The 13,449-nt window shown below is 53.4% G+C and overlaps 2 protein-coding genes across 8 annotated transcripts in view; one reads left to right on the forward strand and one right to left on the reverse strand.

Annotated features, from left to right (window-relative positions):
- CFAP100 (cilia and flagella associated protein 100) overlaps positions 1-7,472 on the forward strand; it is a 51,185-nt gene extending 43,713 nt beyond the window's left edge. For 3 of the 4 annotated variants that reach the window (XM_027049789.2, XM_053218828.1, XM_053218830.1), the window contains 4 exons: positions 3,828-3,963; positions 5,095-5,300; positions 6,258-6,351; positions 7,267-7,471. In XM_027049789.2, the coding sequence (XP_026905590.1) occupies positions 3,828-3,963; positions 5,095-5,300; positions 6,258-6,351; positions 7,267-7,380 (550 nt within the window). In that variant the 3' untranslated portion in view covers positions 7,381-7,471. Of the gene's footprint in view, positions 1-3,827; positions 3,964-5,094; positions 5,301-6,257; positions 6,352-7,266 lie in introns of all 4 variants that reach the window. The other variant, XM_053218829.1, reaches the window with a different exon arrangement.
- A 394-nt stretch (positions 7,473-7,866) lies between these two features.
- The window catches only part of ZXDC (ZXD family zinc finger C), a 38,720-nt gene continuing 33,137 nt past the window's right edge, over positions 7,867-13,449 (reverse strand). For all 4 annotated transcript variants that reach the window (XM_053218826.1, XM_053218825.1, XM_027049782.2 and 1 more), the window contains 3 exons: positions 12,173-12,345; positions 10,741-10,842; positions 7,867-9,571 (listed from right to left, as the gene is read on the reverse strand). In XM_053218826.1, coding sequence (XP_053074801.1) covers positions 9,485-9,571; positions 10,741-10,842; positions 12,173-12,345 — 362 coding nt within the window. In that variant the 3' untranslated portion in view covers positions 7,867-9,484. The remainder of the gene's footprint in view (positions 9,572-10,740; positions 10,843-12,172; positions 12,346-13,449) is intronic.

Consider the following 13,449-nt stretch of genomic DNA (forward strand, 5'->3'; position numbering starts at 1 on the left):
TCTTGACTTTCTCTATATCTTCTTTTAGATCTTTGAGCATCTTTTTTTGACAGTTGTTTTGAAGTCTTTGTGGTATGTCTAACATCAGGGATTTGGGAGGAAATTTTCTGTTATTTTTTTTTTCCTCACTGAATGGGCCATACTTTTTGTTGCCTTGATTTTGTTGTTGGAACACTGAACATTTGAATCTAATAATGTGGTAACTCTGGAAATCAGATTTTCTCCTTACTCCATGGTGTACCGTTTTTGTTTATTTGAATGTTGTAGGCAGTCTCTGTGTTGAGAATCACCCTGAGGTGTAAACCTAGTCTTTTCTGAGACTTTCCCTGGGCATGCATGGTCACTGTCTAATTTTCCCCATATATGCTGTTGTTTGTACATGTCCTTGGTCTTTAATTTCTGGCTCTCCAAAGGGGAAAAGGCAAAAAAAAATAGAGGGAGGAAAAACAGCACTGGTCCTTTAAATCCCCTGGAAATCAAGTGGACTTGTGACAATGAGGGAATGTTAAAACAGTGGCAGCCTGCCCATTTGCCTGTACCTCTGTGGTCAGAAGCACCAATCGGGGATCAGGGCAGAGATCCCCCATTATTTTGGAGAACAGGGCCCTTAAAAAAAGGCTCACTCTAATTCCCAAGGCTGTGCTGGACTAAAATTAACTACAATTACCATCCAAGCCTTCCCCTGGAAGTTGCAAGCTTTAGTAGTCTCCAGAGTTCCAAAATGGCTTTATCAGATTCTGCCAGTGCGATCGCTGTCCAGTGGGGACACAGATTCCTGATGGTCCTACTCTGCCATCTTTCTCTATTTCAAAGTATTTTATTTTTGTTCTTTTTGCCGCTATTTCTGCAGGAATATGGTAACTTTCTCTTTTGAATGATCCTTATTCATATTTGGTGATGTTTGCTTTTTTTTCTTTTTTTAATATCAGTGGAGTGAACTTTCTAGCTATATGTCCCCAGGTATCTATGAAGGGATCGTCTTTCTTGCTATCTTTCAAAAAACTTTTTATAACTTCTGCAGTTCAGCCCAATACCACTAAGGAAATCTCATACAGGGGCACCTGGGTGTCTCAACCAGCTGAGCGTCTGACTCTTGATCTCGGCTCAGGTCATGATCTCACAGTTCATGAGTTTGAGCCCTACATCAGGCTCTGTGCTGACAGCACAGAGCCTGTAGGGGATCCTCTGTCTCCTCTCTCTCTGCCCCTCCCCTGCTCAGACTCTCTCTCTAAATAAACAAATTTAAAGAAGGAAAAAGAAAATCTCGTACATATAAATGTACAAAAATGGAGAGACTAGTATCATGAGTCCCCAAGGGCCCATCACCAGCTTCAATACTGATCACCTCATAGCCGATCTCCTTTTCCCTAGACCCCACTGACTTCTCCGCCTCCCATATTATTCCAAATTCCAGGCACGTATCATTTCATCTGTAAGTACTCCAGTAGATCTCCCTCAAAAGATATGGGCTCTTTATCGTAACCACAGTACCATCGTCACATCTAAAAAAAACAAAAACAAAACAGTAATCCTTAATACTGAATATCCATGATCCATAAATGGTTGGAGTTTTTAAACTTGGTTTGAATTAGAATCCAAATAAGATCATACTCTGCAGTTGGTTAAATCCCTTTTGATCTATAGGTTCCCTTTCCATCTTGTCCCCCTGCAGTTCAGTTGTTGAAGAAACCAGGTCACTCTTCCAACAGTGAAGTGCTCTTTAGACTCTGGAATGGCTCCTAAAATCAGCACTTCTGACAAACACTCAAGTGACGTGCACACTGGTCTGAGGCCCGCTGCTGAGCAGTGGGTCCCTTATGCCTCTGCATTCCTGTCAGTTGGTGGGATTTCACCGAGAAAAGATTGTGACCCAACAGTGTTACATTTCAAGAGAACTATTTGGGAAAAGATATCTTTTTATGCCAGTTACCCTGATAAGAAATAGAACAACAACGAAAACCCTACCACCATGTCCGCAGAGCAAAGGCAAAATAGCACTGTACCAGCTGTAGGATCATACTTAGCAGTTAAGGCAATGACAGTGAAGGAAGTATTTAAGAAAAAAAAAAAAAAAGGTTAAAACTGAATGCAGTCACGTGTCCTTTGGGAGGAGTACCACTGACCCCAAATGCACTCATCCCTACGATGGGCACTCTGGGTTGGAGGGAAATAGGGCCTGACACCCAGGAGGTGCTTTATGCTGTCATCCCAGGTGACCTGCATGAGACCCACCAGCACCTGGGTGGGTGGATGGGGATGAGCTGCATGTAGTCTCTCTGGCCACCCACCAGCTGGTCCGTCTGGCCGGACTAGCTCAACCGCCCTCACACTCACAAGCTCCTGGCCTCGGCACTCAACCCCATAGCCAGGGGAGTGTAGCCTGCACCCCTGTGCTGGTGCATGTGACAGGCCGTGGGATCCGCAGCAGGCAAAGGGCCAGCAGCCCATGATGCTTTGTTTGCTTAGAGTTGAGAAAATGTCCGTGGGTCCTATCAACAAATGGGGAGACAGCCACAGAATCATCATGGGGGTGGCAGGGTCCCTCTGGGCCTCCCAGGCACTGCTGGGAGTGGCCCGGTGTCCATGTGCTCTAACTGGGACCTGCATGCAGCTGACCACAATGGGTAGACCTCTGTCAGCCAACACATGATGGTCGGTGTCTGCCATGACTGTGAAAGATCTTTACTTATTATTCTTTATTATCTCACTTAAAATTTGATTGTTGGAATTCTATTCCTAAATATATGCCCCAGAGAATTGAAAACAAGTCCTCACAAAAATGTGTGAGTGTTCACAGCAGCATAATTCCCAGGAGTCAAAAGGTAGGACCCCCCCCCCCCAAATGTCTATTTCAACACAGTGTGGTCCATCCATATAGGGGACGGTCACGCAATCATAACAAAGAACAGAGTTCTGGCACACGCCACACTTTGAAAACATTCTGCTGAATGAAGGAGCCAGACACAAAGACCCCTGATGTATGGCTCCAGGTTTACGGCACGTCCAGGAGAGACACGCGGTGGGGGGGGAGGAGGAGTGGACAACAAGGAGTGACTGCTAATGGGGACTGGGTTTCTCCGGGTGATGAAAATGTTCTAAAATGAGATGATGACGATAGTTGCAAATCTGACAACTACCGAATTGAACATTTTAAAAGAAGTGCCTGAGTGGCTCAGTCGGTTAAGCATCTGACTCTTGATTTTGGCTCAGGTAATGATCTCCTGGTTCGTGAGAGCAAGCCCCATGTCGGGCTCTGTGCTGAGCGTGGAGTCTGCTTGGGGTTCTCTCTTCTCCCTCTGTCTCCCTCCCCCACCTGTGCGCATGCTCTCAAAATAAGCATTTAAAAAAGAATTTTCTAGGTATGTGAATTATACCTCAATAAAGCTGTTACTTTATTTTGTAGTGTTGATCGTTAAAGATCTTAAATCTTTTTAATTTTTTTAATGTTTATTTACTTTTGAGACAGAGAGAGACAGAGACAGAGTGCGAATGGGGGAGGGGCAGAGAGAGATACACACACAGAATCTGAAAAGGCTCCAGGCTCCCGACTGTCAGCACAGAGCCCAATGGGGGGCTTGAACCCCCGAACCGTGAGATCATAACCTGAGCCAAAGTCCAGCGCATAACCAACTGAGCCACCCAGGCACCCCTAAAGACCTTAAATCTTACCCCTGCATCTCGGCAGCATCTCTGACCCCAGGGCCACGCAGACACTTCACAGTCATGGCCCCTAAGCCCTCAGGACAGTGGCAGGGCGGTCGGGCTCTGAGAGGTGAAGTGCCCAGAGCTGCGCTGAGTGGGCGGGGCCCTGCTGGTCCCCTATCCAGGGACAGGGAAGTCAACCAGCTGAAGCAGTGGGTCAACACGCTGATGACGTCCATCGCCAAGGAAGAGGAGACAGTGGCCGAGCTGCAGCTCAAAGCTCGAGTGTTCCACTTTGGCGAGTACAAGGGCGCTCAGGAGGTAGGTCCCCGGTCAGCGGTCAGCGGGTGTGGAGGGAGTGTGGGCGACCACAGGCCTGGGGCCCAGTCCCTTCAAGAGCACCCCTGGGAGCACCCAGTGCCCAGCACTCAAAGCCAGTCCTGAGACACTGCAATGTTCTGGGGCAGCCACGCCCCTCGCCACTTTCCAGGCTCTGTAGGCCTGACTGAGGGGCACCGGCTGGAGAAGGCCCTTGGTCCCCAAACTGGAGCCACCCCATGTACTTATGCCCCTTGGCTGCTCAGCTGCCTCCAGCACACCTCCTCCATTCCTTTGTCCTTCCATTCAACAAATACGTCTGCTTCTTCCACACCAAGTGTCCAGAAGGCGAGCCTGCCAGGAGGAAGAAGGCATGTCCCCAGGCCAGGCTGAAAGAGTGAGAGTCTTCTGAGGGCACAGAGGGCCAGGAATGTGCCGGGCAGTGGCACGACCTTCCTGACAGTGCAGCTGGGGTCACGGGCATGGCCCCAGCTTCCTAATTCAAATTCCTTCCTTCATTCAAATTACTGATGAGCACCTACTGTGTGCCAGCACCAGGCCAAGGAGAGGATGCCACGACAAGCTAGGCCAGTGCCACCGGCCTCCTGCCAGACAGACTCACTGGCTGCCGGCCTGAGCCTTTCTGTCGGCTGTTCCTCACTTAATCCTCACGCCCAATCCATGTGGCAGGGGATGTTATGTTTCTGAATGTCAGAGCGGGCTCAGAGGGAGGGGTTCATCTGCCCCAGGCCACACACAAAGTAACTCACAGGACAGTGTCCAGTGGAGAGCCGAGGTCAGTCCAAGGGTGGAACAGGAAGGCTCCCTGGAGGAGGGGACTAGGCCACGTGCACAGCAAGGCAGCTGGGGTAGAGGCCGAGGCACAGGTGTGAGTCCCAGCGTGGGGGCTGGAAGCCTGGACCCGGCTGACCACAGGAGGGCAAAGGGGGTCAGGCAGCTGTGGCCTAGAAAAATCCAAGTGTCCAAGCTGTTTCTCCCAGGGATCCTGAGTGTGCCGGGCAGAGCTCAGGGAGGCCAGCCGTGTCTCAGCAAGGGGCCCTGGGTCTGGCAGGCTGTGCACTGGGGGTGCACAGAGGCCCACACAACCCCTCTGCGGGCCTGCCTGCCTTGCAGGACAAGCTTCTGGAAAGCCTGAACCGCAAGGTGCTGGACGTGTACCGGCACTGCATCGGCACCCAGCAGGAGTCCAACCTGGGCACTGTGCAGATGCTCACCATCATCGAGCACTACCTGAACGAGCTGCTCGAACACCTAGAGCATGTACCCCAGGTCAAGATCGAGCAGGCTGAGAAGGCCAAGGAGAAGGAACGCCGCATGAGGTGAGAGCCCAGGCCCCTGCCCCACCGGGCCGCCTCGCGAAGTAGGGAGGGCCCTGAGGGCGAGGATGCCCTCCACACCCCTGCCCCTGCTCCGGGCTGGCCTGTCCTCTGAGAGCTCCCGAACCAGGGAGAGTGGACCCTGATGCTCTGACCCCAAAGACGAAGCCAGGGGGTCTTCCAGAGGGGGCATCAAACTCAGCCCAGTGAGGGAAGGCCCTCTCCTGGAGTGGGAGATGATGTGGACTCAGGGAGCCCAGGAGACAAAGTGAGGGTGTGGACAGCATGGCCTTGCCCTGAGGACAAGGGGCAGCATTGGCCATTTTCCCTGCTGGATCGGAGAGGGAGAGATTGGCATTGCCAGAACCCAGGGGAGGGAAGGTGCAGACTCAGGAAGAAGCTGAAGAAGGCCGGTTTAGGGGCAGAGGCAGGCAGGAACACTTAGCAGTCATGGGTAGCATGGACCCATCCTCCAGGGGGAGGCCCAGGGAGCTCCCCACAGACCCAGTGGCTCCACTGGCCAGGGGGGCTGCCTGCTTCATTCACTCCTGTGCAGGGCCCTGAGACACGGCCACCTGCAAAGAGCCATCTGCCTCTCCCACAAGCAAAGGGGCTCTTCCTCTGTGTCCCCTGTCCCATACCCTGGTAGAAGCAGGCACCGGGCAAAAGTCTGATGAGCAGAGAGGCACACACAGAGGTGGACCAGTGACCAGGGAGGGGGACCGAGGAACGTGGGCCTCCAAGGGGTAGGAGCCGATGGACCAGAGCTGCGACCTCCAAAAAGCAGGGGCAGCAGCCAACCTGGCCTGGCAGGGAAGGGTGAAGAGGAGTAGGGAGTTCTCTCAGAGGGAGGGCCATGGCCTGACTGAAGGCTGCATCAAGGAGCTAGGAAGGGAAGCTGGCAGCCTTCCCAGGCTCCTCCCGTCTTTTGATGTGTCCTGTGCTGCCCCCCGTACCCAGACTCCGAGAAGAGAAGGTGCTGATGCAGAAGCAGCTGCAGGAGGAGCGTCTGCAGCGGGCCCAGGCTCGGGCCCAGGCGGAGATCAAGAAGAAGGTGGGCATGATGGCCCTGGGGAGTCACTGCTGGGGAAGGGGCCCCACCGGCAGGCACGGTTGAGGCCGGGAGGGGCTGAGGGCCTGGCTGGCACCGTTTGCAGAAGCTACTGCTGAGACCCTGGGGGAAAGACGGAGCCATCAGAGCAAGGCGGGGGTAGAGCAGGGTCTCCTGGTCCTGGCCCACCGATCCCGCTACCCCTCAGGGCTGCCCTCCACCCCCGGACCCGCTTCCTCTGCGAGTCCTCCCCTGGGGCTGCCTGCCCTCTTGCACAAGCACTCCTGGTGACTGGCCTGGCTGTGCCCTCCCGGCTCAGCCCCCACAGGGTCCCACCGTACCACCTACACTCCAGCACGACCCCATCACTGCAGCTCATCCTCTGTCACTAGGGGTTCCCTGGCCACCCCACAGGGAACAGGTTCTGGCCCTAGCAGCAGGAGGTGTGCTCCCTCAAGCAGGCCCAGGCCTGAATACAGCCCCCAACAGACAGATGAGGCCGAAGGGCCACTCTCTGAAAGGTAGCACTCTCCACGCTGTCACGTGGGGATGGCAGACACTGGGGTGGGGGGTCTCCTCCTGAATCCCCAGTGCAAAGGAAGTAGGTTCCCTCTGTTCAGCCAGGCATTCCCAATCCGTTTTGAGGTACATCCCTGCACATACACACACACACACATCTAGGGGCCGGCACCCCAGGGAACAGGCTTCATAAACGCGGGCTGGACTCACTCCCGGGGCACTGAAGGGCAGCTCCGGCCCAGAGCCCACAGGCTGAGCAGAGGCTGGGACCTCCACGGCGTCCCCCGGCCTCAGCTCCGCAGCCTCGAGAGGCATGCTGCCCGGTGTCTGGGTGTCTAGGTGGCACCTTCCGGCGCAGCGAGGCCGCGGAGCGCAGGCTCACGGGGTCTTACTCTGCAGAGAGGCAGGAGGCTGGTGTGTCGCTCCCAGCTCCCAGTCCTGAAAATAAAGGTGGAGCCTGAGCACGTGCTGATGGACAAGGACAAGGAGGAGCAGCTGCTGTTCTTCACCTAGCCCTCTGGCGCTGGCTGGCCCCTCTGCCCACAGCATGGCAACGGCAGCAGCAGGAAGCCCGGGCAGGGCAGGGCAGTCGGCTGGACGTGGCTGGCGCAGGATTGCTGTGCCCCCGCCCCCCCCCGCCCTGTGGCCTCCCGCTGTGTTCCCTTACCTGTGTGAAATAAACTCTCCCTCTCTGGTGTCTTGATGGCCTGTTGCAGGAGGCAGGTTGCTTTCCACCTCCATGCCCTGCCCTTTAATCCCTGACGCCTGAACAAATGCTCGAGGGAAGGAGCCCCTGCTGCCCTCATCCGAGGTGGCTGCTTTGAGAAACAAGGGCCAGTTCCACGCAGAGGTGTGATGGGGGACTAGCCCCAATGCAGGGACAAGAAAAGGAGGCAGTGGGCTGAGCAGACAAAAGGGTTATTACTCCTGACTGAAGGAAAAACAGGACCTCGACGCTATGCACACAGTTCTGTGAATGAAGCCAGGGGACATCTCCAGTGCGTGATTATACAAAAACTTTTATTCATTTGTACTAGAAATTGGGCCCGTTGCCACCAGGGAACCTAGTGCCCAGAAAACTGATGGCCAGTACCAATCACTTCACAGTGGTGGACATTCACAGGGGGACGTTCCGGGGAAAGGCCCAGCGACACACCCCTGAGAGAACATTCCTATGGGCTGCCCCCTCCTCCCATCAGAAGGACAGCACAGTGTGATCAATAGGCCACTTTGCCCCCAAGGCCACCCTGGCAGGCGGGCTGGCTCCTCGTAGAGAGAAGGGGCTTCTGGGCGACCTGAAGGCCAAGGTGCCAGATGGACACAAAACTTTAGTCTGTGCCGCAGCACAGAGTTCTGTGGGTAAAGACCATTCATAAATGGGGCCCGAGTTCCTTTGGAGGGAGCAGCAGCCTGGACAGACAGCACCTCAGAGCAGGACAGAGAGAGGACTCATAATCAAATGCTGGGGTGATTCTCAAAAGCCCAAGTCCAGAAACTCAAGTAATGAAGAAACACAAAACAGAGTTTGGACAATTCCAAGTCCAACAACCCAAACAGCATCTGAACAAACATGCACTTCCAAAGGCACAAGGCAGAAAACCAGCATTTCTGAGTGACCCTGTGTCCAGTCCCGCTAACAAACAAATAAATATGTGCAAGGTTATCAGCTCGCCTTCTCCGGCCAGACAGACCGTACTCCGTAGAAACGTACGGTGACACAGTAGATGCACATGTGCGGCCTCAGCAACAAACACACACGCCACTGTCCCTGTCCTACATGTGACGTGTAGGACTCAGGACATGACTTTAGAAGCTGCGGATGAATTATCGTTAAACATTAATAGCCAAATCCAGAGTTCGGAAAAATTACCTTTGAAGTTTTAACTCTAACATTCCCGAATCGGGAGCTTCAAATCTGCTCTATGCAGAGGCCTCACTAACAGGACCCCAGATGCTCCACTTCACCCCCATCATTTTCTTCTCATGCCAGCCACCTGCTTGGTCCTGCCAAAACGTGGATCTGAATTTGGCTTCGCTGGGACAACAGGGCCGCTTCTGCCCCAGAGGGTGACAAAACCAACCCAATTACAAACACCCAAGGGGGTGGGAAACAGCCTGTTAGCTGAGAAAGGGAAAACGGTTTCTAGGTCTGTCTCAGGCCAAATGCTAAAACACAGAAGCTGAAAGACCCCACTTAGATTTACTACGGATACAGTCGTACTTGACTAGGGAATCTGTACCCCACCCGACTGCCTGCAGAAGTCTATTTTCTTAATGCAGCAGGTGCTCCACAGTTTAGATCAAATTGGACAAAGGCTGTCCGTGCACAGCCAAGTACAGAAAAGGCATGTGCTTTTGCCCCTGAAGGCAATCCTTGCCTCACGAAGCACTTTGCTCAGATAAGGCAATTTCAGCTAATACAGCCCCAAACCGGTTCCTGATAAAATGTAAGGAAGCTATTTTTGAGAAATGTGCCCAAAGTCTCCAAAGCACTCGGCTAGCCTCCTGAGCAGAAACCACGTGGGGGCTCACTCAGGCCTGCAAGAGCACGTAATGGGAGTCCTGGGGGACACGGACCGGAGGCATCACCCTCGGGTCCCCAGGCAGAGGGCTGCTGTCACTGTAGGTCCTGCAGATTGATGGTGCTCCCTGCACACTGCACATCCTCAGGCTCGGCGTCCCCTCCAGCTGTAGGAAGCACCTCCTGAAAAAACCAAGCAGAGCAGTGAGGGACGGGGCAGGGCTGGGGGCGGGGGGAGGTGCGGGACCACCTCCCGGACGCAGCCCTGCAGCCACACACAACCAGCAGCATAACCCACGGGCCGGCCAGTAGGGCACCTCTCCCTGTTCTCGAGTCTTGCTTTCCCCTTATTATATATTCTTCGAAGAAAGGAATTTTAGTATAAACAAAAAAAGAAAAGTGAACTTAATAATACTGTGTTGCAGGTTTGCTCATAAATGTGACTGTCCTTGTTTATCTCATAGCCCTTTTCCCCATTTTGTATGTGGGTCGCACCCTTCCTAGTTCCCAACTGCCCCCATGCATCATCACTGGCCGCCCAGGACTCTGGCCTCCCGGCCACACCATCACCCACCTAACCCACCCCCTCCTGCCTGAAGAATATTCCCACAGCATTAGATTCAAGGCGATGGTGAACATCTTCTGGCTAGTTATTTGTACACTACCAGGCTTCTTTAAGAACCAGCTAATGAGTGGGAATACCAGACAGAATGGAGTTGACATCTGTGAGGTTTTCTGAATATAAGTTCCCAAACTACGTTCCAAGGACAGTCTGGGGCCCCACCGCTCCTCTGTATACCAGCACTTGACTCAATAGTTATTTTTGGTATTGAGGAAAATGCTCAACAGCCCAATTTGAATACAAGAAAACTAAAATTACTGTGTATGTGGATTTTAAAAACATGTATTTAAACTGAATTGTTAGAAGTTCGATTAGCTACATACTCTCACTATTGTATAGCCAAATCTAAATTACCTATTGCCGCCTATACCCACTGGCTTATCCACTTACTTAAGCAAACTAATTTTTCTGGGTCTATTTTCCCACAGGTTAAAAACTGGCCAGCCTGTTTCCCAGAAAAAGTGACTAGAATTTCTAAATATAAAATACTTGAGGAGTATATTCAATTTCACATTACAAGTAGGAGCTACAATGGTGAACAAATCTGATCTTTCTTACCAGCCTTTTATTTCTTGGTCATTCACCCATCTTTGCAGAAAGCCGCAAAAGATCCTGGCAATGAACCCAACGGGTCTCCATTCAACCCCCACCTCAGTAAAACAAGCCTCAGAAAGCCAGAAGCTTCTGACAGTCTTACTAACAAAGCCAAAGAGTTGTAAGGCATCCACACCTGGAGGACATAGACAGGCAAATCGACAGCCAACAGGGGGTGGAAGGCGGAAGGCTGCGGGCTGAGAACCAATGGTGAGACGGCTTCACCTGAGGGGTCGTCCTGGGGAGGCAACAGTACGTGTTTCATTTACCAGCCATGGCAACATTCCTCGCCTTGACCTGGGGAGTCCCCGTCAATGTGCTACACCCACCCACCCCGGATTCCAGGCAGGGCAACACGGGGAGCCACGTGAGGCCTGAGGACCCAGCAGTAACTGGAACTGGGCAGGGGGCTGCCTGCCCTTCCTCCTGATCCTCAGCCTCTCATCTTGCTCCCAGCTGGAGACCCATACCACCTGCCATCTGGCTGTCCCCCGCTCCCAGGCCCTTTCCCTGGAGCTCCCCCCAACTCAATACTGCCCCTCAGTCTAGGCTGTTCCTCAACTCTGGCGGAGGCTCCCAGCCCCTCCAGCTCTCCAGTGGCCACCTCACCCTACACAGGAAGGCCCCCCTCTGCCCCAGCCCACCGTCGAGAAGGGATAAGAGGGCACAGGTCTCCTGCAAGGGGGAGGCTCCTAGGCCCCTAATCATGCAAGTAAGAAAAGGGACACTGGCTACCATTTCAGCTTCATTGGCATGCCTGGCCCACAGCCCCGCCACTCAACTCCTGGTGCCGGTGCCACTGTCAACACCATCATCCCCACTTCTTAGACAATAAAACTGAGGCCCGGTGTACATAAGTAGCTTGCCCCAGACAACACTAGCTGGAGAGGGAAAGGCAGAGAATCAAAAGTGAGTTTTCTCCACCTCAAAGCTCACACCTTCTATCGGGTGTCTCTTGAACAGCAGCTCCTCCCTTTGCAACGAGCGCCTTTTCTCCAACGGTGCCAGCTTTCCCGGGGGAAAGCACCTTAAACATAAAGGCTACGTCCTCTGTCGCACTGAGCACCCCCCACACACAGGGGCGCCAAGCTGCCTGAGGAAGCCCCTTCCACCCCCCCACTGAGAAGACAAGTGAGGTCTGGGGAAGGGCAGGCAGGGGAGGGTGAGGAGTCAGGCACCACAAGGCGTCCTCTGGCCAGCCTTGGGCAGCCCTTACGGCTGCTAGGAGGCCTCAGGCAGGAGTGGGGCATGGCACCCCCACTTCACAGAACTCCAAGTGAGGTGTGGCACGCAGACCGCACGGGGGCAGTTCAGACACTGAAGCGTCGATCCTCGTAAGGATGAAAGCTCGGACAAGTACAGAGAGACAGGACAGGAGGACAGGAGGAGCTGGGGTGACAGAGCGATCATCCAGTGCTTGGGATGGTTAGAAGTCGAGAGGCGGTTAGAAGTCTCTCAGTTCCTGAGAGGAAGGAGCACTGGACAGCTGCAGGCCCAGGGAGATGCAGCCTGAAGCCTGGCCCCCGGCTGCCGCCCGGCCAGTGTCCTCCTGGCTCATTGGGTCTTACCTGCAATAACTGGACCTGAACACACGGCATCCCGGCTGCTGGAGTGGGTCCTGGCAGACCTCCACCACCGGGTACCACAAGGTTCCCACACAACCAACCAGTCTGGCTTGCGTGCAAGTGAGTAGGACTGACTTTGCCACCTTTCGTCTTCCTCTGAGCAGACCCCGAGGCTCCTGAAATGAAACAGACCAGCCACATGCAATATACAGTGTGACTGCGCAGGCCCCTGCCCTCACGGGGGCCCCACTCTGGGGCCACACGGTCCCGTTGTCGCAGTGCACAGCTCTGCAGGCTTAACACGAGTCAACAGGGAGAGTCAGCGGGGTTAAGAGACGAAAAGAGCCAAGATTATGATCAGAAAGTTTAGCAAACTTACACACGTCTTCTGGACGTGCAGCAATCAGACTCCAAGTGCCCATTTCTTGGGGGGGGGTGCGGAGGCTCCTCCTTACCCTGCAACCCCAACACTGCAGGCACACAGGAGACCCGACACCGTGGCGCACAACCACTGCGTGGAGCAGCAGGAGCACAGAAGCGGAGAAGGGAAGAAAGTGGCCATCACACCCCACCCTCGGGCACCACGGCACGTGCGCAATCGCTGCCAAATCCTACAAGCTGTTTTCTGTCCGGCTTCCTCTGCGAGTCATCGCCTTACTGATTTCATAAAAACACGCTTTTCAAAATACTTAAGTACAAAGAAGAAACGATCTGGACGCCCAGAAAGGGGTTTTCTAACACCCATGTGGCTTGTGAGCAGCAGGGAAACCCCAGAGACCAGCAGCCTGGATTCAAATCCTGGCTCCACCAAAGACTCTGGTACCTGACCTTGGACAAGAAACCTAAGCTCCGGCCTCAGTGTTCCCTACCTGTGACATGGGAACAATACTCCTTAGTTTGGGAGTTTTGGGAGGATTAAATAAGTACGTGATACGAGTTGAGAACAGTGCCTGGGTCACGGTAAGTGGCAAGGAATTTTAGGTGCTGTTGATTGCTGTGTACAGACAGCCCTGGACACGTGTACATGAATGGCTTCAGAAAGACAGTTTTACAATGAGTATCGCACAACTTCATGTTAGTAAAAGCATTTGCTTCTGTTGAATTTAATAAAATGAAAAGGAACAAGTGAAACTGAACAAGTGAAACCGAAGGACTTGCTGAACGTCCAGACAGCATTTCCTCATGAAAATTTCTAATGACCTAATGGGAAAAGAGGAAAAACATGAGAGGCTGCCTTCTTCCTTTAGGTCTCGTACTCTGAGTTTCCATTTTAAACGGGA

This window comes from Acinonyx jubatus, chromosome A2, assembly GCF_027475565.1.
Source record: "Acinonyx jubatus isolate Ajub_Pintada_27869175 chromosome A2, VMU_Ajub_asm_v1.0, whole genome shotgun sequence".
Taxonomy (NCBI): domain Eukaryota; kingdom Metazoa; phylum Chordata; class Mammalia; order Carnivora; family Felidae; genus Acinonyx; species Acinonyx jubatus.